Below are 22,911 nucleotides of genomic sequence, written 5' to 3' on the forward strand. Positions count from 1 at the left end.
TGGTTGACCGTTTTGAGTTTCGTGTGAACGATGGAGATGTGGGGGGGCTGTTAGTCATGGTGGGGAGCTGGCTGATGGAGGACCTCAGTTTTCTTCAGGCTGACTTCCAGGCCAAACATTTTGGCAGTTTCCGCAAAACAGGATGTCAAGCGCTGAAGAGCTGGTTCTGAATGGGCAACTAAAGTGGCATCGTCTGCAAAGAGTAGTTCACGGACAAGTTGCTCTTGTGTCTTGGTGTGAGCTTGCAGGCGCCTCAGATTGAAGAGACTGCCATCCGTGCGGAACCGGATATAAACACCGTCTTCATTGTTGAGGTCTTTATTGGCTTGTTTCAGCATCATGCTGAAGAAGATTGAAAAGAAGGTTGGTGCGAGAACGTAGCCTTGCTTCACGCCATTGTTAATGGAGAAGGGTTCAGAGAGCTCATTGCTGTATCTGACCCGACCTTGTTGGTTTTCGTGCAGTTGGATAACCATGTTGAGGAACTTTGGGGGGCATCCGAGGTGCTCTAGTATTTGCCAAAGCCCTTTCCTGCTCACTCCGGGAGATCCAAAATGAGTGGTGGACTAGCCTTGCCAAACGAACCCAGCTCAGCGCGGACATTGGCGACTTCAGGGGTTTCTACGAGGCTCTAAAGGCTGTGTACGGCCCCTCTCCCCAAGTCCAAAGCCCGCTACGCAGTTCAGACAGCAAAGTCCTCCTCTTCCAATCTCTTTTCAGTGCCATCCGCTCAGTCCAAGAATCCGCCCTGCTCCAGCTCCCTCAACAGCCCTTAAGGCTAGAGCTGGATGAGGGTCCTCACCCGAGAAGAAACATATAAGGCAAATGAACAACTGAAAAGTGGCAAAGCAGCAGGTATGGATGGAATCCCCCCAGAGGTCTGGAAGGCTGGCGGCAAAACTCTGCATGCCAAACTGCATGAGTTTTTCATGCTCTGCTGGGACCAAGGAAAGCTGCCTCAGGACCTTCGTGATGCCATCATCATCACCCTGTACAAAAACAAAGGCGAGAAATCAGACTGCTCAAACTACAGGGGAATCATGCTGCTCTCCATTGCAGGCAAAATCTTCGCTAGGATTCTCCTAAATAGAATAATACCTAGTGTCGCCGAAAATGTTCTCCCAGAATCACAGTGCGGCTTTCTGACATGGTCTTTGCCCTCAGACAGCTCCAAGAAAAGTGCAGAGAACAAAACAAAGGACTCTACATCACCTTTGTTGACCTCACCAAAGCCTTCGACATACTGGCTTTATTCATTACACATATATCCATACTAGTTTTCTTCATCTTTCATATTTTCATATTAGTTTTACTCATCTCTCACACTACCTATAACTAATCACTGGACCAGCAGTGTGGGGAGAGGGCTGGGGAGCTCCCAACCTTTCCCTGTCCACCAACGGGAGTTTTGTTTTGGTGGGAAAATGTGCGACTTTTTTTGTCAAATTTACAAATTGGTTTTACTCATTCAGTCAGTAACACTTGTCTTCTTTCCTTTGCTGTGGACCACTGGTAACAAACCCATAGACCACCAGTGATCTGGGGACTACAGGTTGAGACATACTGATCTGATTGAATGGTGGGGAAGACTCGATGGGTTGAATAGCTTAATTCTGCTCCTTTGTCTTATGGACTTTGTTAGAGTGTCGAAGCTAGTCTTGGCACCCTCAAAGATCACTCTTACTCAATTAAATGACCATTAGCTTTCATTCATTCAGTCAATCAGTTTCAATGACAGGACCTTGTCAGATATTTTACAATGGAAGAGTTTTGTTTGAGTCGACCATTGTATACCTGACATAACCACTGTCTTTGTTTTTTCAGTAATGTATAAAAATGAGCAGCCAGCATCCAAGAAAGCTACTTCCACCTTTTATTTATGTGCCTGTCAATATTTTGCTTATGTCTTAATGAAGGGCTTAAGCCCTTGGTTGTGTATTTTTATCTTTGCTCCATAAAGGACACTGTTTGAACAACCAGAAGTGGTCAGCAGTTTGTTTTTCACTGGATATTTTAGAGGATACGAGGGCTTCAGAACGCGGCTCTCCTGAGTCAAGCAGTTTCTTTCCTTCTATTTATTGGCCCTTGAACGGTCCTCTCGCTGGCAAAAGCTGGTGCCTTTGTATGGTCTTTTCTAACCGTACTCCTCTCGAGTATGATTTTTGTACCTTTACCATTCCCCTACTCCCTACATGGTTGTGTATTTATTTGTTCTCATTGCACAACTGGTTCCATCAGTTGACTTGCCTGGATAACATGCAAAACATTGTTTTTCATTGTATTATGTTGAACACATCAGTCATTGATCTCAGACATCATGGACGAGTCAGGTCCCACCCTAAGACAATGCCTAAAGGTGACCTCCACCCTCATCCAACCAGTTACTATGTGAATGCAGAGACTTCAGGGAATGGCATAGAAATTGGGTAGGGGGAACCCGGAACCAAAGGCTCGGGGCTATAGCCGCAGCACGGCCCCGCTAGAGGTAGGGCCGATCCGCAGTCGGCGGTGTTTGCCTGCTTCGGTTCCCCCGCCTTTCCGGTATCTGCATAGCGGATGATGGCGGCGGAGTCGTGGGCGCGGGCGGTGGACATGCAGGAATCGACCGCCGAGTCGGTAAATATGGCCCGGGGGCCGGCTCCGTTAAACAGGCGCGATGGGCGGCAGCCGCCGCCTCGGAGAACCGGGGCCGGGGGGGCGGGTGGTAGTGGTGGGAGGAGGAAGGGGGGAGGAGGAAAGAAGAGATGGGTGAGGAGGGTAGGAGAGGGGGAGCGAAGAAGGGGAGAGGAGAGGGGAGGGAGAGGGAAGAAGAGGGGGTGAGGAGAGGAGAGGGAAGAAGAGGGGGTGAGGAGAGGGGAGGGAAGAAGAGGGGGTGAGGAGTGGTAGGGGAGGGGAGAAAGGTGGGTGAGGAGTGGTAGGAGAGGGAGAGGGGAGGGGAGGGTGAGGAGTGGTAGGAGAGGGGAGGGAAGGGGGTGAGGAGTGGTAAGAGGGGGAGGGAAGGGGTGAGGAGTGGTAGGAGAGGGGGAGGGAAGGGGTGAGGAGTGGTAGGAGAGGGGGAGGGAAGAAGAGGGGTGAGGAGAGGGAGAGGGAAGAAGAGGGGGTGAGGAGAGGGAGGGAAGAAGAGGGGGTGAGGAGTGGTAGGAGAGGGGGAGGGAAGGGGGTGAGGAGTGATAAGAGAGGGGGAGGGAAGAAGAAGGGGTGAGGAGTGGTAGGAGAGGGGGAGGGATAAGGGGTGAGGAGAGGGGAGGGAAGAAGAGGGGGTGAGGAGTGGTAGGAGAGGGGGAAGGAAGAAGGGGTGAGGAGAGGGGAGGGAAGAAGAGGGGGTGAGGAATGGGGAGGGAAGAAGAGGGGGCGAGGAATGATAGGGGAGGGGGAAAGGTGGGTGAGGAGTAGTAGGAGAGGGGGAGGGTGAGGAGTGGTAGGAGAGGGGGGAAGGGGCTGAGGAGTGGTAGGAGAGGGGAGGGAAGGGGGGTGATGAGTGGTAGGAGAGGGGGGAGGGAAGAAGAGGGGGTGAGGAGAGGGAGAGGGAAGAAGAGGGGGTGAGGAGAGGGAAGAAGAGGGGGTGAGAAGAGGGAAGAGAGGGTGAGAAGAGGGAAGAGAGGGTGAGGAGAGGGAAGAAGAGGGGAGGGAAGAAGAGGGGTGAGGAGAAGGGAGGGAAGAAGAGGGTGTGAGGAAAGGGGAGGGAAAAAGAGGGGGTGAGGAGTGGTGGGGAGGGGGAGGAAAGGGGAGGAGGGAAAAGAGTGGGGTGAGGAGTGATAAGAGAGGGGGAAGGAAGAAGAGGGGGTGAGGAGTGGTAGAGGGGGTGAGGAGTGGTAGGGGGGTGAGGAGTGGTAGAGGGGGAGGGAAGAAGAGGGGGTGAGGAGTGGTAGAGGGGGAGGGAAGAAGAGGGAGTGAGGAGTGGTAGGGGAGGGAGGAGGGAAGAAGAGGGGTAAAGAGTGGTAGGAGAGGGTGGAGGGAGAAGAGGGGGAGGAAAGGTGGGTGAGGAGTGGTAGGAGAGGGTGGAGGGAGAAGAGGGGGTGAGGAGTGGTAGGAGAGGGTGGAGGGAGAAGAGGGGGTGAGGAGTGGTAGGAGAGGAGGAGATAGAGGGGAGGGGTGTGGGGAAGGAGGAAGGGATGGAGTGGTGAACAGGGAGGAAAGAAGGGGGGATGTTTTTACTGTGTTTTGGTTTGTCTCCCCAAATGCGGACTGCATGTTCTGACCAGGTTTTGTATCCGATCCTTTTAAGTTCACATAATTATAATTGAAAAGATATTCAGAAAATGTTGGAAACATTCTGCATCTGTGGAGAGAGAAACAGTCAATGTTTCAGATAATTTTTTCAAAATTTCATTAATTTCTCTTCCCACAGATGCTGTATTTTCTGTTTTTATTTCAGATTTCCAGCATCTGTAGATTTTGCTAATCAGTTTGATTAACCCCTACTTTGTACTCGTGCTGCCTGGACCACCATGGGTTTCACTGCCCCACCTGTCAACAATCTCCTGCAGGTTTTGTAATGGTTCTGCATGACTTGCAGTGTATGTGCTGCAATGCTTGCAGTGCAATGCACTTGTGGTTAGTAACATTACGCTCAGCAGCAAGAGCACTGTCTTGGATCACGCGTTGAACGCATGCACGAAGAACCAAGCAAGCAGGTGAATTGTAGAAAATTGTTAGGTCGAGCCTGCAGTACACTTCATATAAAACCTTCCCATTCCTCCCACAGTCATTGGTTATTATCTGGATGGACTGTTATCTCCACAGTGAGGCTGATTTCAGTTGTTTTCAACATTCAATGTGAATCATGCATTCTACTGCCTTGTGTGATAGGATTTTTTGACACCTAAAGTGTCTACCTGGATTATTTGGCATTGAAATGATTTACCTGGATCATTATCTGGAGAGGGCACACAAAATCATTGAGGTCCTTTTCCATCCTGTACACAACATCTTTCAGCTGCTCCCGTCGGGGAAGAGATCCAGGAGGATCAGAGCCAGCACCACCAGGCTGAGGAACAGCTTCTTCCCACAGGCAGTGAGAATGATGAACAACCAAAGGAACTGCTCACACTGACCCTCCAATATTCACAAAGCAATATTTATTCATTTATATGTTGAATGTTTGTCCTGCATATGTATTTTGTGATCGTGTGTTATGTCTGGTTGTGACCAGTGCTTCATCAGATTGAACTTGTGCAATCAGATATTAATAAACTATGGCAGGTAGAAGGCAACTTTGTGTAATATATTCGGTACTATTACATGACAATAAAGGAATCTTGAAGTAAAGACACTTGAGATGGAACCTGAGCAAATATTTTGTAAAAACCTGAGGGGAATTAAGTGTTATGGGGAACATGGGTCACTGGAGCTGAGCCCATGGCTCGATCAGCGATAATCTTCATAAAATGCAGAGCAGGTTCAAGATGCTGATACTGTTAGCCCATGTCTTATGTTTAGAACAATAAGAATCTGGAGGGACTCAGTAGCATTCAGGGATCAAAATGGTTAGTCGTCATTTTGGATCAGGGACCCTTTTTGAGACATGGTCTACATCTAATGGAACCAAATGACATCTGAGAGGGTGATTAAAAGTCAGCTACGTTGGTTGGTCTGGGATTTCTCGGAAGACAAGCTGCTGGTCAATTCGGATTTTATTTCACAAGGGAATCGAGTAAAACAAATGGGTTTTTGCAGCAAACGTAGTTCAGAAGTCATTGTTCCTAATGTGAGCATTATCATTCAGAATTAATTAAATTCAAAATTCTCAGCTGCTCTGGTAAGATGTGAACCTGTGGTTCTTGATCATTTGTGCAGGATTCTGGATTATTAAAATGGTTAGTACATTTATACTAATTTGACCTGTTCCTTTTCCTATATTATCCTTTGTTTCTTTTTAAGAAGTAGGCATCAATCCATTTATCTGTGAATAAATATTTAAAAATAAATCTTTGTCCAATATTCCTTCCTGTTTTTGCTCCTCAAATCTTCCATTTATTCTTCCATAAATCTGTTATGATATCATCTCAGAATGCATGACCGAGGCACAATCAGTAGGGAAAACTGGGGAGGAGATGCTGAGGGCATAATCAGAAGTTTGATGAGATGTAGAGTTCTAAAGGCTGAAAGGTGAATAGTCTGTGGTGGAAGTTTTTGTGAAGTGGAATTGGTTGGAGTTTGAGGACTGGCCATGCTCGCCCTCCTTTTTCCCAACTAATAGGCAACATTAGAATGCTCGTGCTCTTGTTTGCTAAGCAACGTGCGTTCTTTATTTCAGCTGAACAACTTGAAACTGAAAGAAGAGAGTTCGAGAGCTGAGCCAAAAGAAGGTGAGAATCTGTCCTTGGCACTTACTGTAAGATGCTGTAAACACTCAGTGCCACCAGGAGAACACTGAGCCAAAACATGAAGGTTGGAGAATTAGTGGATCAATTCTGAATATAACCATTATTCTAACATTTTTGAGGGGGGTTTCAACTGTTCATGAGTGGAAATGCATTAATGAATTTATCTTTCACAGTGCTGCACCCAAATTTTCCCATTCCCATTTTTTTTTTCACACTATGAACCATATTAATCAAAATATACACAAACATTTCTATCTTGAATATACAGTGTCATTTTCTCCCCTTATTCCCCCTTCCCCCTCCAAACACGTTAAATGTTCAACATGTACAATACAATAAACCCATTAAATGTCATCACACAATGAAAATAAACAAGAAAATTGTGTCATCTACTTTTTCACACTGGGTCAGTCATTTCGTCTTCTTCTCATTCTATCATTTTAGGTGGTGGAGGTCCGCAGTAGGCCCTCTCTGTTGTGTTCTATGTACAGTTCCCAAATTTGTTCAAATAATGTGAATTTAATTTTTAAATTGCATGTTATTTTTTCCAATGGAATACATTTATTATTTCCATGAACCATTGCTGCACTCTCAGGCTCTTTTCTGATTTCCAAGTTGACGGCATACATTTTTTTGCTACTACTAAGGCTATCATAATAAATCTGTTTTGCGCTTCATCCAGTTCGCGGTCTAATTCTTTACTTCTTATATTACTTAGAAGAAAGATCTCTGGATTTTTTGGTATGTTGCTTTTTGTGATTTTATTTAATACCTGGTTTAGATCTTCCCAAAACTTTTCCACTTTCTCACATGCCCAAATTGCATGTACTGTTGTTTCCCTTTTCCTTCTTACAGTGAAAACATCTATCTGATAATGTTGGGTCCCATTTATTTAACTTTTGGGGCGTGATATATAGCCTGTGTAACCAATTGTATTGTATCATGTGTAACCTCGTGTTTATTGTATTTCTCATAGTTCGGAGCATAGCTTTTCCCATTTTTCATTTTTTATCTTTATGTTTAGATCTTGTTCCCACTTTTGTTTGGGTTTACAGCTTATTTCATAATTTTCCTTCTCTTGCAGCTTGATGTACATGTTTGTTATAAATCTTTTAATTATCTTTGAGTCTGTAATCACATATTCAAAGCTGTTTCTTTCTGGTAACCTCAGCCTGCTTCCCAATTTGTCCTTTAAGTAGGTTTTCAGTTGGTGGTATGCAAACATTGTACCGTGAGTTATTCCATTATTTGTACTTCATTTGTTCAAATGATAATAAATTATTTCCCAAAAAACAATTTTCTATCATTTTCATCCCTTTTCTCTCCCATTCTCTAAATGAAAGGTTATTTATTGTGAAATGGATTAGTTGATTTTCCGTCAATAGTAATTTTGGTAGTTGTTAATTTGTTTTCTTCCTTTCTACGTGAATCTTCTTCCAAATGTTGAGCAGATGGTGCAGTACTGGTGAACTTCTATTTTGCACCAGTTTTTCATCCCACTTGTAGAGTATATGTTCTGGTACCTTCTCCCCTATTTTATCTAGCTGTATCCTGGTCAAATCTGGTTTTTCCCTTTTTTGATTAAAATCTGATAGATATCTTAATTGTGCTGCTCTATAGTAATTCTTAAAGTTTGGTAGCTGCAAGCCACCTTGTTTGTACCATTCTGTTAATTTATCTAGCGCTATCCTCAGTTTCCCCCTTTCCATAAGAATTTCCTTATTGTTTTCTTTAGCTCATTGAAAAATTTCTCTGTTAAGGGAATTGGTAACAATTGAAATAGGTATTGTATCTTTGGGAAGACATTCATTTTAATGCAATTTACCCTTCCTATCAGTGCTAGTGGTAAATCTTTCCAATGTTCTAAGTCATCTTGTAGTTTCTTCATTAATGGCTGATAATTTAATTTGTATAGATGGCCTAGATTATTATCTAGTCTAATACCTAGGTATCGGATTGCTTGTGTTTGCCATTTAAATGGTGATTCTTTTTTTAACTATGTGAAATCCGCATTATTCATTGGCATCGCTTCACTTTTATTTGCGTTGATCTTGTACCCCAATATTTCTCCATATTCCTTTAATTTCTTATGTAATTCTTTAATTGATAATTCTGGTTCTGTTAAGTATACTATGATGTCATCTGCAAATAGACTGATTTTATGTTCCCTCTCTTTTATTTTTATCCCTTTTATTTTATTTTCTGTTCTTATCAGTTCTGTCAGTGATTCTATTGCTAAAGCGAGCAGTGAGGGAGATAGTGGATATCCCTGCCTAGGTGACCTGCTTAATTTAAATTGGTTCAATACATATCCATTTACTGTCAACTTCACATTGGATCCTTATATAATGCTTTAATCCAATTAATATATTTCTCTGGTAGGTTGAACCTCTGTAGAACTTTGAATAAATAATTCCATTCTACCCTATCAAAGGCTTTCTCTGCATCTAAAGCAACAGCCACTGTTGGCGTCTTATTTCTTTGTACTGCATGGATTAAGTTAATGAACTTGCAAACATTGTCCATTGTTCATCTTTTATTAATAAATCCAGTTTGATCTAGTTTTACTATTTTTGGTACACATTCGGCCAATCTGTTTGCTAATAGTTTTGTTATTATCTTATAATCTAAGTTAAGTAGAGATATTGGTCTATACGATGCTGGTGTTAGTGGATCTTTCCCTGTCTTTGGTATTACTGTAATTATTGCTGTCTTACATGAATCCTTCAAGTTTTGTGTTTCTTCTATCTAGTTCATTACTTCCAGGAGAGGAGGAATTAGTAACTCTTTAAATGTTTTATAGAATTCTATTGGGAGTCCGCCCTCCCCAGGCTTTTTATTGTTCGGTAGCTTTTTTAATATATCTTGTATCTCCTCTATTTCAAATGGTTTTATCAATTTGTTTTGCTCCTCTTCTTGCAAATTCGGTAGTTCAATTTTAGCTAGAAACTCATCTATTTTGTCTTCTTTCCCTTCATTCTCAGTTCGGTATAATTGCTTGTAGAATTCCTTAAAGTTTTCATTGATCTCTGTTGGGTTATATGTAATTTGTTTGTCCTTTTTCCTTGATGCCAATACAGTTCTTTTAGCTTGTTCTATTTTAATTTGCCAGGCTAGTATTTTATGCGTTTTTTCTCCTAGCTCGTAATACTTCTGTTTTATTTTCATTATGTTCTTCTCCACTTTATCTGTTTGTAATGTTTCGTACTTTATTTCTTTGTCCGCCAATTCTCTTCTTTTTGTTGTTGCTCAATGAATTCTCTAAAATCCTGTCTTTTAAGTAGCATGGAGTTTAATCTCCATCTATATGTTCTTGGTGGGATGTCCTCCAGTTCTATTGCTAATAACAGGGGTGAGTGATCAGATAACAATCTAGCTTTATATTCAGTTTTCCTAACTCTCCCTTGGATATGGGCTGACAACAGGAACAGATCAATCCTTGAGTGTGTTTTATGTCTACTCGAATAATATGAGTATTCCTTCTCCTTTGGGTGTTGTTTGCTCCATATATCCAAAAGTTACATTTCCTGCATTGATTTAACCATAAATTTGGCTACTTCGTTCTTTCTGCTAGTCATTTGTCCAGTTTTATCCATCTTTGAATCAAAATTAAGGTTAAAGTCCCCTCCTATCAATATATTCCCCTGCGCATCTACAATCTTCAAAAAAATATCTTGCATAAATTTTTGATCCTCTTCATTAGGTGCATATATATTGACCAAATTCCAGAGCTCTGAATATATCTGACATTTTATCATTACATATCTCCCTGCTGGATCTATTATTTCCTCTTCTATTTTGATTGGTACATTTTTATTGATTAATATAGCTATACCTCTGGCTTTTGAATTATATGATGCTGCCGTTACGTGCCCTACCCAGTCTCTCCTTAATTTCTTGTGTTCCACTTCAGTTAGACGTGTTTCCTGCACGAATGCTATATCTATTTTTTCTTTTTTCAGTAAATTTAACAGCCTTTTCCTTTTGATTTGGTTATGTATTTCATTAATATTTATAGTCATATAGTTCAACATGGCCATCTCAGACTCTGTTTACATCTCATTTCCGCTTCCTCTCCACCACCTTTCCCCCTTTCCCCCATTTTCATTTCTCAGTTTTCTTTTTTTGAACACACTGACAATACTTTTGACAATACTTCTAAAACATAAAATATTTCAACCATTCCCACATCTAAAATTCCTTTAACCCAAGTGTCCCCACCCCCCCCCCACCTCTCTGAGTCGCCCCTCGCCCTTTGACGGGCAACCACAACTCCCCACTCCATTCGGACTGCGAACTTGTTCGCAAGTGTCAACTGATTAACAGTGACTGTTATTCTCTCCCACCCAACCCCCTCCAGAAAAGACTTTTATCTTCACATTACAACAAAGCTCCCCCTCTTTTCTTCTCTTTTTCTTTTTCATTTTTTTAATCCCTCCTCTTTCTTTTTTCCCCCCTTCTCCCTTACTTCCTTTTTCTTCCCTCTTTTAGTTCTTACTTGTACATTATTTTTACATCTTTATATGTAGTTTGTTGTCGTGCTTTGTTCTTGTTACATCTCTTCATCTCTCTGTTTTGTGGGTGTTCTGCAAATTCTCGTGCTTTCTCCGGATCCGAGAACAGTCTGTTTTGCTGCCCCGGGATAATTATTTTAAGGACCGCTGGATATCTTAACATAAATTTATAGCCTTTTTTCCATAGGATCGATTTTGTTGCGTTAAACTCCTTCCTCTTCTTTAGGAGCTCAAAACTTATATGAGTAGAAAAAAATTTTTTGACCTTTGTGTTCCAGTGGTTTCTTGTCTTCTCTAATTTTATTCATTGCCTTCTCCAATATATTTTCTCTTGTCGAGTATCTCAGAAATTTTACTAAAACGGATCTTGGTTTTTGTTGTGACTGTGGTTTTGGAGCTAGTGTTCTGTGTACTCTTTCTATTTCCATTCCTTCCTGCATTTCTGGCATTCACAGGATTTTTGGGATCCATTCTTTTATAAATTATTTCATGTCTTTGCCTTCTTCATCTTCCATAAGGCCCACTATCTTTATATTGTTTCGCCTACTATAGTTTTCTATTATATCCATCTTCTGAGCTAACAGCTCTTGTGTTTCTTTAACTTTTTTGTCACTTTCTTTCAATTTTCATTTTAAGTCGTTCACTTCTATTTCTACCGCCATTACACGTTCTTCCACATTTTCTAATCCTTTCCCTACATCTGTTATGACCAGCTCTATTCTTCTCATTTTTTCTTCTGCACTTTTCATTTTTCTTTTCATTTCACTAAATTCTAGTGTCAGCCATTCTCTTAATGCTGTCATTTTTTCTTGAAAAAATTTTTTATCTATGTACTGTCCATTCATTTTCCCTCCTATTCCTCTGTGTAGAGCTTGGTGTTCTTCTTCTTCTTCTTCTGGATCTGCTCTTGGGTTTGTGTCTTCTATTTCTCTTCCTTGTATCTGTGTCTCTTCTGACTTTCTTCTTGAGCTGCCTGTCTCAGTTTGTTGAGTATTTTTTTCCATGATTTCTTGATGTTGTTCCTCTTCTTCTGTGCTGGTTATCTGTTGTGTCTCTTGCTTCCTTTTTTCTTTCTCACCCCTCCTGTTCCCGTTGCTTTCTTTATCTTCCAGCTGGGAGCCCTGCTGTCGGGCCTCTCTTAGCTGTTCATGCTGTGGAGTTTCACTCCACAGCTGGTCCCCCCTCCCGTTGGTGTTCTCCTTGTCGTGCGCATCAAAGTTGCGCACCCGTTTGGCTCCGTGAGCCATTTTTGCAGTCTTGCAGTCAGTGGGTCGCGACCCTGCAGGGACTCCACTAATCTCGTGGAGCGGGCTCCTCTTTCCACAGCGGGCCCCTGCTTTTTTGTGCAGGTAAGGCCTTCACTTTTCTCTTCCGCTGTCTGTCTTTCTTCTTTTCTTCCCGATGTTTTTAGCTTTTCTTTCATAGGTGCCATTTTCTCCACACCTTTATCTTTTATTTGCTGTGATTTGTGTGTCTGGCTGGGGCTTTCCTTTTTCACTTTTTTTTCTTTTCTGCAGAGGGCTGGTATTCTCCTACCGGCCACTACTCCATCACATGACTCCCTCCCCCCCATTCAAGAAGGGTTAACGACAAATGGTTCTTGAGTCTTTCAAAGGTGCATTACTAATATAAAGGATGCAATATTCTCATTGCTAATCATAAAAATGCTTCACTTTCTGTAGGGAGGTCATGGAAAATATACAGATTAATGAGGAGGTAGCATTGGCTATTTTAAAGTGAATCAAGATGGATAAATCTCCAGGTCCTGACAAGATATTCCCTAGGTCCCTGAGGGAGGTTAGTGAACAAATAGTGGGGGCTCTGACAGAAATATTTAAAATGTCACTGGCCACAGGGAGGAGCCGGAGGACTGGAGAGTAGCTCGTGTTGTTCAGCTCCAAAAGTAAACCTGGTAGTTATAGGTCTGACATCGGTGGTGGGTAAATTAATGGAGAGTGTTGTTAGAGATGGTATATACAATTATTTGGAAAGACAAGGATTGATTAGGAGTAGTCAACATGGTTTTATACATGGTATACCACGCTTAACAAATCTTAGAACTATTCAAGGAGGTTGACGAAGGGAAGGTTGTGAATGTTGTCTATATGGACTTTAGTAAGACCTTTGACAAGGTTCTGCATAAGAGGTTAGTGAGGAAGGTTCAATCATTAGGTATTAATGTTGAAGTAGTGAAATGTATTCAACAATGGTTGGATGGGAGATGCCAGAGAGTAGTGGTGGAAAATTGTTTGTCAAATTGGAGGCCAGTGACTAGTGGTGTGCCTCAGGGATCGGTACTGGGTTCACTTGTTTGTCATATATATTAATGATCTGGATGGTAGGGTGGTAAATTGGATTAGTAAGTATGAAGATTATACAAAGATTGGTAATGTTGTGGACCGTGAAGAAGGTTTTCAAAGCTTGCAGTGGGATACAGGACAGTTAGAAGAATGGACAGAAACATGGCGGATGGAGTTTAATACTGATAAGTGTGAGGTGCTGCATTTTGGTTGGACTAATCAGCAAAGATCATCCATGTTAAATGGTAAACAATTGAGGAATTCTGGTACATAATTCTCTGAAAGTGGAGCCACATGTAGATATGGTGGTGAAGAAAGCTTTTGGTATGTTGGCTTCATAAATCAAGAGTATTGAGTTTAGGAGTTGGGATGTCATGTGGAAGTTGTAGAAGGCATTGGTGAAGCCAAATTTTGAATATTGTGTGTAGTTTTGGTCACCGAATTATTGGAAGGATAGAAACAGTATAGAGAGAGTGCAGAGGAGATTTACAAGAATGTTGCCAGGGTTTCAGGGTTTGAGCTACAGGGAAAGGTTGAGCAGACTGGGACTTTATTCCCTGGAATGTAGAAGATTGAGGGGTGATTTGATGATAGAGGTTTTTAAAATTATGAGAAGGACAGATAGAGTAAATGGGGACAGGCTTTTTCCATTGAGAGTAGGGGAGATTCAAACAAGAGGACGTGGATTGAGATTGAAGGGGAAAAAGTTTAGGGGAACATGAGGGGAAATTTCTTCACTCAGGGTGGTGGGGGTGTGGAATGAGCTTCTGGCCAAAGTGGTAGATGTGGGCTTGATTTTAATATTTAAGGAAAAGTTGGATAGGTATATGGACGAGGAGTGGAGGGTTATAGGCTGGATGAAGGTCAATGGGACTAGGTGGGAGAAGGTGTTTGGCATGGACTAGAAGGGCCGAACTGGCCTGTTTCTGTGCTGTAATTGTTACATGGTTGCATAAGAGAACTTCAATAAATAATGGATCAGTAGTCCAGATTATCTTTCACCCTCTGGATGATCACCTGGAAATTACAAGGACATAAAAGGCTTGTAAGCGGTTGTGCCATGACTTCTAAAACAACTCCTGCCAGTTACTTGTGAAAAAGGTGAACCAAAGGCATAAAAAACCAAGAGTGGACCACACAGTTGCCCTGTCTATAGCATCATTGCTGACCCAGCCAACTCTGCTTTCCCAACTGGTCTCCGTAACTCATTATCATCCATCCAAAAAAAAAATCCTTCTAGAATATACAAACTCGGCATCTGTTCCTCACTGGGGTAGAGATTTCTCAAAATTCTTGACTCTCTAGGGTGGTGTGGGGGGGGTTCCATCTTCACTCACCCTTGAGTACCTGACCTTTTATTCTGAGATGGTCCTCAACTCTACGTTTAACTCTCTTAGTTCATCTCAGTTTTTAATATTTCAATGAGAATATCCCTAATTCTTCTGAGCTCCAGGTGAAATGGCATCAATTTTCTCAAGACTTTCTTCACACAAAAGCAAAAAATGCTGGAAAACTTTAGCAGGACAAAGAATAGGCATGGAGAAAGAAACAGTCAATGTTTCTGGCCTGTAACCCTTCATCACATCTGAAATGTTGACTATTTTCCTTCCTGCGGATGAGTTGGTTATGGATGCAGTATGTTTTTTTCTCAAACTTACATTTATATTGCACTTGTAGATGAGGGCCTGAATGATTAATGGCCAAGAGACAGCATATTACAGTGCTAGCAACCAGAGTTCGAATCCAGTGCTGTCTGTAAGGAGATTGTATGTTCTTGCTGTGTCCAAGTGGGTTTCCTCTGGGTGCTCCAGTTTGTTCCCACCCTCCAAAAACGTATGGGGTTAATTGGGTGGAAAGGGTTTTAGTGTCTGGAATCAGCATTTATTGTGTTGTAAATAAATGTAAACCGTGGTTTTCAAACTTTTTCTTCCCACTTACATACCACCTTAACCCCTTACTAATCACAGAGCACCTATGGCATAGAGATTGCTGAAAGTGGTATGTGAGTGGAAAGAAAATGGTTGAAAATCTCTGGACTAGAATGATGCAGATGTAAAATCAGACTCTTCATCTGGGGAAAAAGAGAATTTTCTGGTTTGTGAAACTAGGGGACCAGAATTACTCTGAACAATGGTACTTAAAATTGGGGGTTGGGGTTAATTTATTTTTTTTTAATTTGGATATACAGCATGAAAACAGGCCCTTCCAGCCCACAAGCCAGTGCCCCCCAAATACACCAATTGACCTACAGCCCTGATATGTTTGGAAAGGTGGGAGGAAACCCAGACAGACACAGAGAGGATGTACAAACTTCATACAGACAAGTCCGCTGTGCTAATTGTGCCACCTCTTGAAGGACTGCATAAAGATTTGAAAATTAAGATCGGACTGAAGCGGTTACTGAGGAGTGAGTCAGAATCATTTTGAAACAAGATGTGCATAACAAATGATCACTTCCATTCACTGGGAAGGTTCTGCCTTCATCTAATTCAGGGGTCCCCAAACTTTTTAGACCATCGACTCCCTTCATGGAATCCTTGATCCCTCATTGACCCCCAAGCATGTACAAAAATTAATTAATAAATAAATAATAATTAAATACATGAGCAGTTTTCATGTGTATTACTGAGAGAAACTCCATATGGTGTCTGGGCCTCCCAGCAACAATCCAAACTTTATTACAATCGCCAAGTAACAAATCTGCAAATTAAGCAAGTAATTACAATAACAGTTAACAAAAACTTTGCTTCTGGCCATCAAGTTGCCAAACGGAGCTGGGTCCAAGTTTTCAGTATCAGCAACGGTGACTCCATTCTCAACACTGGGTGCACTGCCGTCTGCATCAAAGAAGTCATCTCGGGCTCCCGGGCAGGAGCGGGGAACTCGGGCTCCCGGGCAGGAGCGGGGAACTCGGGCTCCCGGGCAGGAGCGGGGACCTCGGGCTCCCGGGCAGGAGCGGGGACCTCGGGCTCCCGGGCAGGAGCGGGGACCTCGGGCTCCCGGGCAGGAGCGGGGATCTCGGGCTCCCGGGCAGGAGCGGGGAACTCGGGCTCCCGGGCAGGAGCGGGGAACTCGGGCTCCCGGGCAGGAGCGGGGACCTCGGGCTCCCGGGCAGGAGCGGGGACCTCGGGCTCCCGGGCAGGAGCGGGGACCTCGGGCTCCCGGGCAGGAGCGGGGACCTCGGGCTCCCGGGCAGGAGCGGGGATCTCGGGCTCCCGGGCAGGAGCGGGGACCTCGGGCTCCCGGGCAGGAGCGGGGATCTCGGGCAGGAGCAGGGACCTCGGGCTCCCGGGCAGGAGCGGGGACCTCGGGCTCCCGGGCAGGAGCGGGGACCTCGGGCTCCCGGGCAGGAGCGGGGATCTCGGGCTCCCGGGCAGGAGCGGGGACCTCGGGCTCCCGGGCAGGAGCGGGGACCTCGGGCTCCCGGGCAGGAGCGGGGACCTCGGGCTCCCGGGCAGGAGCGGGGATCTCGGGCTCCCGGGCAGGAGCGGGGACCTCGGGCTCCCGGGCAGGAGTGGGGACCTCGGGCTCCCGGGCAGGAGCGGGGACCTCGGGCTCCCGGGCAGGAGCGGGGATCTCGGGCTCCCGGGCAGGAGCGGGGACCTCGGGCTCCCGGGCAGGAGTGGGGAACTCGGGCTCCCGGGCAGGAGTGGGGAACTCGGGCTCCCGGGCAGGAGTGGGGAACTCGGGCTCCCGGGCAGGAGTGGGGAACTCGGGCTCCCGGGCAGGAGCGGGGATCTCGGGCTCCCGGGCAGGAGCGGGGAACTCGGGCTCCCGGGCAGGAGCGGGGATCTCTGGCTCCCGGGCAGGAGTGGGGAACTCGGGCTCCCGGGCAGGAGCGGGGATCTCGGGCTCCCGGGCAGGAGCAGGGAACTCGGGCTCCCGGGCAGGAGCGGGGACCTCGGGCTCCCGGGCAGGAGCGGGGACCTCGGGCTCCCGGGCAGGAGCGGGGATCTCGGGCTCCCGGGCAGGAGCGGGGACCTCGGGCTCCCGGGCAGGAGTGGGGACCTCGGGCTCCCGGGCAGGAGCGGGGACCTCGGGCTCCCGGGCAGGAGCGGGGATCTCGGGCTCCCGGGCAGGAGCGGGGACCTCGGGCTCCCGGGCAGGAGCGGGGATCTCGGGCTCCCGGGCAGGAGCGGGGACCTCGGGCTCCCGGGCAGGAGCGGGGACCTCGGGCTCCCGGGCAGGAGCGGGGACCTCGGGCTCCCGGGCAGGAGCGGGGATCTCGGGCTCCCGGGCAGGAGCGGGGACCTCGGGCTCCCGGGCAGGAGCGGGGATCTCGGGCAGGAGCAGGGACCTCGGGCTCCCGTGCAGGAGCGGGGACCTCGGGCTCCCGGGCAGGAGCGGGGATCTCGGGCTCCCGGGCAGGAGCGGGGACCTCGGGCTCCCGGGCAGGAGCGGGGACCTCGGGCTCCCGGGCAGGAGCGGGGACCTCGCTCCCGGGCAGGAGTGGGGATGTTGGGCTTTACAATTCTTCCAATCCCAAAGGTTCAATTGACCCCTGGTGTTTATCGACTCCCTTTTGACCCTGTGGCATTTTCTGACCCCTTGGATAGTCCCATCGACCTCCAAGGGTTTATATCAACCACTTTGGAAACCCCTAATCTAATTGAATAATTCCATTTCAGCAATCATAAAGCAAGATCCTGCGGATAAAGTTGAAAATCCCAATAAACCAGACAAAAGTGGTGATAATGCAGATACCAAACCGGATGAAGATGACCGAGGTATTTATAACTTGCATTACAAAGTCTAAACCGGTGGTTGTCAACTTTTTTCTTTCCACTCACATGTACCACCTTGAATAATCCCTTACTATCCGTAGAGTACCTAAGGGTTCGGGTCGGTGACTCGCATCGTAAGGTGAAATCGTATCTCAGGGTCTACCTGTACAGCTAGAGTTCTGCCACGTTCCTGCCAGGAGGCCGATATCCCTGCTCCTACTGGGAGCCCAAGATGGCACCTGGTAATTAGGGGAAAACGGCGTCACTTTGCAACCTGTGATTTGGAACGCATGCGCAGATTGCTGTTGCACTCTCTCCCTCTTCAATCTCTCTCCCTCCCCAGCGATGGCAATCTGTGCATGCATTCCAAATCACTTTTTTTAAAGAACGGAGTTGGGTCCAACAAAGCATGTTTCCTTAATGTCCCTACAAGAGGAGCACCAAAATGATGTTTGGGGGGGGGAGGTGGGAAGCGATCCGCATGCGCTGATTGGACAGAAACAGATTCTGATCGTCGTAACTTCAAATGATCTTAAGTCAAGGTCTATCTGTAGGTGCTCTGGGGTGAGAAGGGATTGCTTAAAGTGACATGTGTGAGTGGAAGGAAAAAGTTGACAACCACTGGTCGAAACCAGTAAAAGTATTTGTATGTTTAATTTATGAAGTGATAGGCAGGTGCTGCTAGGTTTAGTATTAATTTCACTCATCGTTGAAACATCTGGCAACATTTAGAGCCATGCAGCACGGTCCTTTGTCCCAGCATATACATTCTCACCAAGTCGGCATTCTGGTCCAGTTGCATTTACCTGCATTTCATCCATATCCTTGTAAGTCCTTCCTATCCATCCATCTCTTGAAATGTCTTTCGATGTCATAGTTTTACCTGTTTCCTCTGGCAGAGCAGTCGTCGCTCCTCTCACCCTAAACCCATGCCCTCTTGTTCTGAAATCATTTACCCTAGGAAATCGACTGTGAGCCTTCACTTTATCCATATCCCTCGTGATTTTATAAACCTCTCTAAGGACATTCCTTGGAGTTTTGGCACTTTTGACCACATAGAACAGCATGGTCAGTTCAACACTGTTACAGTGTCAGTGATTGGGACCGGGGTTCAAATCCCACGCTGACTAAGGAGTTTGAATGTTCTCACCGTATCTGTATGGGTTTTCCCTGAGAGCTCCAGTTTCCTCCCATCCTTCAAAACATACCTGGATTATAGGTCAATTGGGTGTAATTGGGCCGAAAGGGCCTGTTACCGTGCTGTACAGTGAAACCCCGATTTCCTGCAAATTCGGATACACCTCATTGGACTTGGGCGTCGGCTCCCAGCAGCAGCAGGGACGTCAGGCTCCCGGCAGGAGTTATTACGTCGGGCTCCTGATTGATTTAAAATGCATACAGAATAACTGGGCTGTTCCAAATAAAGGAGAAATGGAAATAATGTAGGTGTGCAAATTAAACTGGGAAATACATTGAAACCCCAATTTAGCGCGACACCGCTTTTTTCACAATGAGATTCTGTGGACCCCAATGATCGCATTGTAGTGGGGTTTCACTGTATGTCTAAACAAAGTTTCGTGCATAACCATTACTGAAACTTTAGTGAAGCTTATTTATAGTCATACTTGGGGTTTAATTCAGTGTTTTCTTCAACGAATTATGGTGGTAATTTTACTGTTTCCTATGTGATGACTTGTGTAATTCTGCTTCTGCAGAGGACAAGGCTGCCCAGTCGCTGTTGAATAAACTCATCCGCAGTAACCTGGTTCAATCTTCACACCAAGTTGAGGTGCTGCAGAGGGATCCAAATTCTCCTCTCTACTCCGTGAAGTCCTTTGAAGAGCTGCATTTGTGAGTTTTTCCTTTGATTTGTGCTGCTTTTGTTCAGCTGTCATCGCATTTATCTATATTTTGTCAGGAAGTACTTTCCAGTTGGAATTACCATTCTCCTGCACATTCTAAGAGTGACAGGTATAAGGCGGGTGGAATTGGATGTAAAAATGAAAAGGATAGATCATAATTATGCAGCAAGTGGCCTTTGAAAGGAAGCCTGTAGCTAAGTCAACTGTTTTCCCTCCAAATCCACACCACGTTAACTCGGACTCTTCATTTGAGTCCCTCAAATTAGCATCAAGGCAACTCTTGCTGAAACTACCAATAATGTCTTTTGTCGTGTTGATTGAGTTAAACTGTCACTCATCCATCTTCGGAACATAAGAAATAGGAGCAGGGGTCGGCCATCCGTCCCATTGAGCCTGCTCCGCCATCCAATGAGATCATGGCTGATTTGATGATAGACTCATCTCCACCCACCTGCCTTATACCCCCCAACCCCCCCCCCCCATATCCCTTACTATCTTGATGAGGTGAGGCTTCACTTGGAGTACGGGTAGAGTTTTGGGCTCCTTTAAGAAAGGATGTGCTGGCATTGAAAGGTTTCAGAAAAGATTAACATGAATGATTCCTGGAATAAATGGATTAGCATATGAGGAATGTTTGACAGCTCTTGGACTGGACTCCTTGGAATTTAGAAGGATGAAGGGTGGCCTTATAGAAGTATTTCTACTGTTGAAAGGCCTGAACAGAGTTGTTTCTCATGGAAGGGAGTATAGGAACAGAGGGTACAACTTCAGGATTGAAGGGCACTCATTTAAAACAGGAATTTCTTTAGCCAGAAAGTGGTCAAGCTCTGGAATTTGCCACCACAGATGGCTATTGCAGTCAGGTCATTGGGTGTATTCAAGGCAGAGATTGATAGGTATCTAAGGTTGTGGGTAAGAAATCAGGTGATTGGGGGAATGGATCTGTTCATTTGGTCTCCATGGGCCAAATGACCTACTTCTGTTATTGTATCTTCTGGATCAGACCAGCCTTTAACACACTGCACCTCCCCACCCTCCCAAGTCTATTCTAGCAGTGTGGTGCTGCATACACCTGACTCCACTTTGGTGTAAACAGATAGATACCAAATCATCAGCTTCCTTTTCACACTCCAAGATCATTTCTGGAATCTCCAAGGGTCCATGCTTTACCTCTTCTATGTGGGTGCTGACAGTACACAGCTCCAACGCCTCTCCATCCCCTCTTGTCTCTCATATTTCAGACTCTGATTGGACCAAGAAATTCCACCAATAAAGCATTGAGAAGACTAAGGTCATGGCCTTCAGTTCCCACCTCAGACTCTGCTTCCTAGTTACCCAGTTGTTCGACCGGTGTTTGGGAAATGCCTGGCATTGCTTCAGATTCCCATGGTTTATAAAATCCTTTTTACAGGTGGCAAGAGAGAAAGAAATAAAAACTCTATTTAAGACAAGGTTAGATAGATTTCTACATAGTAATGGATCTTGGGAAAAGGCAGGTCGGTGAAGATGAGCCTATCATCAGATCAGCCATGATCTCATTGGATGGCGGAGGAGGCTCGATGGGCTGGATGGCCGACTCCTGCTCCTATTTCTTATGTTCCTATGCTCAAAAGATAATGCTGGTACAAATACTAACACAGCAACAGAATTACACAATTTCTTTAATTCAATTAACATAATTGTGTTTATTGTCAAAAGGATAAAAGATTTGCTGAACTTCTTTCATGACCACAGCCTTTATTAATGTGCTGTCTGTTTCCAAAGGATTAGCTCATGACTGCCTGATTTAAGAATCTGCACTTTTTGGGCTGTCTTGGATTGCTCCCAGTTACAATATAAATGCCATTTTTGTAAACCATAAGGTTGATAGGATAGTTAAAGCCTATGAATTGCTTGGATTCATTAATAGGGGGATTGAATTCAGAAGTAGAGAGGTCATGTTACAACTCTACAAATCTTTGGTAAGACCACACTTATTCTGTTCAGTTCTAGTCACCTCATTAAAGGAAAGATGTGGAAGCTGTGGAGAGGGTGCAGAGGAGATTTACCAGGATGTTGCCTGGATTGGAAAATGTCTTATGAGGCAAGGTTAGCAGAGCTGGGACTTTTCACTTTGGAGCATAGAAGGATGAGAGGAGAAGAGACTTGATAGAGGCCTACAAGATTATGAGAGGCATAGATAGAGTGGACAGCCACCACCTGTTTCCTAGAGCCGAGAACTAATGTACAAAGTTAAAGGATGGAAGTTTAGGGGAGACATCAGGGTTAAGTTTACTACACAGAGAGTTGTGGGAACCTGGAATGCCTTGCCAGGGGTGGTGGTGGAGGCTGAAACATTGGGGGCATTTAAGACAGACACATTGATGAAAGAAAAATAGAGGGTTATGGGGTAGAGAGGGTTTAGTACTTTTTAGGAAGGGATATATGGGTCGGCACAACATTGAGGTCCTGTACTGTGCTGTATTGTTCTATGTTCTATAATTTCCTTCCTGAGTGCAATAGTGATGTACTTCTACTTCTTCCAATCCAGACTTCTGTGTTTAAGACACGTCAATCATCTGATTGTACAAGTACAACCCAATGAAACTACGTGCTCCGGTCCTCAGTGCAAAACATGCAGACATACAACCAGACATAACATACATACATACAGACAAACAATACATATGCAGGACAAGCATTCATATATAGAAATTAATAAATATGTTTGGTAAAGATGAGAGTCTTGGATGGTTAGTTTGAGCAGATCCATTGGTCTCCTTGTCTGTGGGAAGAAGCTGCTCCTGAGCACTTTATGCAGCCGACCAGAACCCTCTCGACAGAGCTGCTGTAGAAGGTTAACATAATGGTGGCTGGTAGCCTTGCCCACTTCAGTCTTCTCAGGAAGTGCATTCCCTGTGGTACCTTCCTGACAAGTGTCTTACCTCCACTGGGGGACTAAGCAGTCCTTTTAACAAACGCCTCTGTTTTGCCCTCAGATGTTCAATACAATGTTGCAAGTAGTTAAGGATGTTTGTATCTGTACATAGCGTATCAGTGTTGTTTAAATTGTATACAAGGGTTTAAAATCATACTAAAAGGGACTCGAATGAAGAACGAGAAGATGTGGGGGAAATATGCAGATCTTCCTGCTGTGACGCATCATTAATTTTGGTGACTTGATATTTGGCTCAGTGAGTTGGGGT

The 22,911-nt window shown here is 44.9% G+C and overlaps 1 protein-coding gene across 1 annotated transcript in view; it reads left to right on the plus strand.

Annotated features, from left to right (window-relative positions):
* The first annotated feature begins 2,529 nt into the window (after positions 1–2,529).
* LOC138754295 (ATP-dependent RNA helicase DDX19A-like) overlaps positions 2,530–22,911 on the plus strand; it is a 35,117-nt gene continuing 14,735 nt past the window's right edge. Inside the window, exons 1-4 of the mRNA XM_069918338.1 lie at positions 2,530–2,616; positions 6,257–6,308; positions 17,769–17,867; positions 19,580–19,715. Coding sequence (XP_069774439.1) covers positions 2,557–2,616; positions 6,257–6,308; positions 17,769–17,867; positions 19,580–19,715 — 347 coding nt within the window. The 5' untranslated portion in view covers positions 2,530–2,556. The remainder of the gene's footprint in view (positions 2,617–6,256; positions 6,309–17,768; positions 17,868–19,579; positions 19,716–22,911) is intronic.

This window comes from Narcine bancroftii, chromosome 2 (genome assembly GCF_036971445.1).
Source record: "Narcine bancroftii isolate sNarBan1 chromosome 2, sNarBan1.hap1, whole genome shotgun sequence".
NCBI lineage: Eukaryota > Metazoa > Chordata > Chondrichthyes > Torpediniformes > Narcinidae > Narcine > Narcine bancroftii.